General features: G+C 27.5%; 1 protein-coding gene across 1 annotated transcript; it reads left to right on the forward strand.

Annotated features, from left to right (window-relative positions):
• Positions 1-2,751: 2,751 nt before the first annotated feature.
• Positions 2,752-3,654, forward strand: LOC108324361 (ethylene-response factor C3). Its single transcript, XM_052875362.1, has one exon. The coding sequence runs from the start codon at positions 2,893-2,895 to the stop codon at positions 3,526-3,528; it is 636 nt and encodes a 211-aa protein (XP_052731322.1). The 5' UTR covers positions 2,752-2,892; the 3' UTR covers positions 3,529-3,654.
• The last annotated feature ends 1,054 nt before the right edge of the window (positions 3,655-4,708 follow it).

Consider the following 4,708-nt stretch of genomic DNA (forward strand, 5'->3'; position numbering starts at 1 on the left):
TATCATATTATACGTATTAATCCTATATTGAAAAGTGTTAATGAATACAAAGTGATTATAGTTTTTCCTTCAATCTTTGAAAAAAAAAATCATGTTGGAGAATTTATTAGCATATTAATTTTTCACTACGTTATGTGTAAGCTTAAAAGTAAATTGATTTTGAAAAAAAAAATATAAAAAATAAACAAGTTAAAAGAAAAATACTTATGTTTAGATATAATTATAAGAAGGCCTCATTTTCATTAAACATGCTCTCTTGTATTTTTTTAAAACAGTGTCAACTTATTTTAAAAAGCTAGTCCAAATAGCTTGTTAGTGTAAGCTATTTTTACTTTTTTTTTTAAATTAACAAATATCTAAAAATATATAACTTTCTTTATTTAAAAAAGTGATTTTTCTTTAAAAAAATGAATAAAATAATCCCACTCAGGATATGCTATATTGTATTAAAGTGGAGAGATAATGCATAAATTTAAAGTCTTGAATCCTAGGTTCTGAACTTTGATTCTAGAAGAGTCAAAAGAAATGGAAAAGTGAATTTAACTAATCCTATGATTTTGATTTGGGAACGTGTGGTCAACATGGGTTGCTAATAATATTTAGTTGTATGTTTTAGGCAGCTTTATTCGAAACTTGATTCTGATTTCGGAAAGGTGAGGTCAACATGGGTTAACATGGGTTTGCTAATAAATTAATCTATATGTTTTTCTATATTACACTAGTATTTTTCTTTTAATTCTAGCTTTTGTCTTATTCTAGGTTTTCAATCCCGTACTAGGTATAGTTAAATTATTTAGAGAAATGGTAATTATAACTTTGTGTGGATATTTTCTTATATAAATTAAAATGAAATTTATAAATCAAACGTATTAAGATGTTTGTATAAATATATTTATCATTGTTTGTAAAAAGAAAAATTAAGTTCATATTTTAGTAGAATATGATACTTATCAACTGGTTCAATATTTGATGAATATATATAGATTTCAAGAAGTCTGATGATGTTTTTAAATTGTAAGTTGATTATAAATTTCAACTTTGAGATAGGAATATTATCAAATTTCATAAATAATTTTTTTCTCTCCACATAACAACAGGATACAACATGACAATAACATATTTGATTAAGAAAAAGATGAAAGATATCTTGTTTTTTATATAGTTAATAACTCAAAATAATATATTAATATTCTTTGAATCAATAAATTCCCTTTTTCTTATTTTAAAGATATTTAAATTCATTTTGTACTAGTTTATTAAAATAGACGAGTTTCATCGTAATTAATAAAATATTCAATAATATTTCATCATATTATGTAATATATATTTATTTATCTAAATATCATGGTTAGACTTCTAACTACAATATCGTCAAAACTTTATTTATTATAATTTTATTATTCTACGAGGATAATTTAGGTTATATTTATCATATTTGTTAGCCATAAAATAAAGTAATGAATAATAAAATCAAGGAATATAAATAAATAATTAGAATCAGTGTATTATAAAAAATAAAAATAAATAATTAGGACAAGAGCGTAATTAAAAATAAATATAAATAATAAAATAAATATTACTCATACTAAATAAGTGAAGATAAATATAAATGAATGGATAAATATAAATAAATAAGTTTAACTAAAAAAAATTTAGAAACACAATATAATATATAAATATAATATAAATATAAATAAATAAATAAAATAAGATTGATAACACTTCACCTAAATTATTATTATAATTATAAAATAAATAGGATGATAGATATCTTCTTTTCTTATTTCATTAATTATAGAATATGATGGTTTCCTCTTCTATATATATGCATAGACGGTAATTGCAAGCATATGAGTATATTTTATTTACGCTCTTATCTCTTCATATAAGATAAGTCCATTGTTTCTGTTCCTAATAGTAATATCATTATTTTTTTAATTAATTAATTTTTTATTTATATTTATAATAAATATTACAGTATTTATATAAAATATAATAATAAAATATTTATATAATTGTAATGCATTATTTATGAAAAATATTACAGTATGAATTTTTAGATTTTACAAGACGTTGTTGATGGAACTTGAGGCGGCTATCCCCTCCGTATCTTAAAATGTTTTCTTTTGTTTGTTCTATTTATGTTCTTACAAGAATAAAAATTTAGCATGGAACTAACTTAAACCATTTAAGAAGATAAACAAAAAAGAAGAGTATGTTAATTTTGTTATAATTTCTACGAGGCATCTGATTGGAGATGTAAAGTTAAAACTTTTCTTAAATTTTGAAGTTGATAACTTTAAGCCTAATCAACTCTATAAAATCAATTTTTAAAATAAAATATAAAGTTAGATATTAATTAATAGTCTAATAATAATCTTTAATAGATGAAACAATATATCAATATAAATGGATAAACTTTAATATAATTACGACATGAAAACTTTAAATCTAATTCAATTTATATAAAATATGAGAATTTCCAACGTAAGTAACACTCAAATCTATCATAATGACAGTTAAAAACAAATAGAAAGAATTAATAAAAGATTAACCCCAAGTACGAATAAATTAATGGCAAATGGGAAGATGATGAAGCTACGAAAAAACAGTTGCCTAATAAGACTTACTTTTTTTTTTCGAAAACCCAGATTGGAACATGTAGGAGGAATCCATTAAACGATAAACAAAACAAGATGGACATATTAAGTTAAATATTTAAATGATATATTTAATACTTTAACATCACGTCACATACCTGTAGATAAATGATAAACCCCCTGAATTAAACAAATCAAAATAATATTTGGTCCGAGGCAAATAAATTGCAGTCAGGAGGAGAAGGAACATGAAGAAACAGACAAGAGTTAGTTTGTCTACAAGCCTAGTACTATGTCTTCCCCTTTCTTCCAGAGCCCATATTGGGACATGATCACGCTACAGGAGCCTTCAGAAATTTTGTTCCAATCGTTGTCATCCAATGATGTTCTTGACCCTCTACACGATTCTCTTTCCTTCGACATGGTTGACTTCTCTACAGCACCAGCAGAAGGAAACCACAAGGAGGCAAAGAAATTGGTGGTGGAGTCTGAAGTGAAGAATAGGGAGAGGTCATACATAGGTGTGAGGAAAAGGCCTTGGGGAAAATTTGCTGCAGAAATCAGAGACACCACAAGGAGTGGCAGACGGGTTTGGCTTGGAACCTTTGAGACTGCAGAAGCTGCTGCGATAGCTTACGACCAAGCTGCATTTTCCATGAGAGGCCATAATGCTGTACTCAATTTTCCTGTCAAAAGAGTTAAAGAGTCTTTGCAAGAGATCCAATATACCTGCTTCAATGGCTCTTCTCCTGCACTTGCACTCAAGGCCAGGCACTGCAAGCAAAAACACTTATCCAAAGCAAAATATTGTAAAGGGAAAGAGAAATCAAAACCAAGTGTAGTGGTGTTGGAAGATTTGGGAGTTGACTATCTAGAACAACTTCTAAGCATATCAGATCAAAGTGCAAACCTTACCTACTTCAACTAAATCTTGCGCACTATTTCTTTTTTCTTTTTCCTTCTTGTCTTTGTCTATTTTACATAATCAACAATTTCCATCTTCGGCGTTTGTATGTATTATGAACTCTCACTGCTAATATACAAGTCCAGTGCCAATTCTTCTGTGATGGTATCCAATTAGATAATTTCTACAAGTATTATTTGATCTATTAAGAAAATGTTATCATTGTCAGTGATTCAATCTTTACTGCAGCAATTGGGAGCATGAGCTTCTGTAGTGAATTACATTTTGTCGACTCTCCTCTTTAGTAGAACCTGAATTCATTCTTCTAGAAAATTCATGCTGGCACCTACATTTTCGATGCCTTTCTTATACAAACTCATGACTCATATTTCAACACCCTTTTCAAGAATTCTAATAAAGTCACTATTCCAGTCATGCAGGAAAAACCTTTTTATCCTGTTGCATCACTATACCTAAGACTTAATTATCAGTTCTAGAGCATAGTTGCAGTTAGAAACCTTATTGTCAAAAATAGTGATATTCCTATGTAACTAGAGTTCAATCCGAATGGCAACAAACCAAATCACTCGCAACCCACAGATTGTCCTTCTTCTGCATAAGTTCATTTTGGCAGATTCATGAGGCCCTTTTTAGATTTGATTGAAAGATAATGAAATTTGTTTTGCCATTGACCAGATATCCAAAACTCAGACCAGTGATTTCGGTGTCAAGTTTGTATTTTTATCACATTCTTAGAAAAATTTGGTAAAGTTTTTAGGGGTGTTTAGAGTTATATCTGACGTCTGGCTTGTCTTGTCCCTTAAATTTCTTTATATACACAGTTGTAAATTGTGATCAATCAATTCAGTGTAGATTTTGCAATCACTGTAACCAGAAGGATAATTGAAAGTATATATAATACCAGAAACAAATGTTCTTAAACTCATTGAATACATCAAGTGTAACACAGGAAACCTAAAAGTGTGATGAAATGAAGAAACGAAAATATTTGTCTGTGAATATGAACACATTCATCATTTCCACCAACACATATATGACTCCCCAACAGTATATATATACCATTCATTACACTGCAAAAAACATAAAATAATAAAAATCGAATCTTCATTATTTTCAGCTGAAGGATATACACAGTGGACAAAATCTTATTTTAATAACTTTTTAATAAATCTTTAAATAGAAA

This window comes from Vigna angularis, chromosome 3, assembly GCF_016808095.1.
Source record: "Vigna angularis cultivar LongXiaoDou No.4 chromosome 3, ASM1680809v1, whole genome shotgun sequence".
Taxonomy (NCBI): Eukaryota; Viridiplantae; Streptophyta; class Magnoliopsida; order Fabales; family Fabaceae; genus Vigna; species Vigna angularis.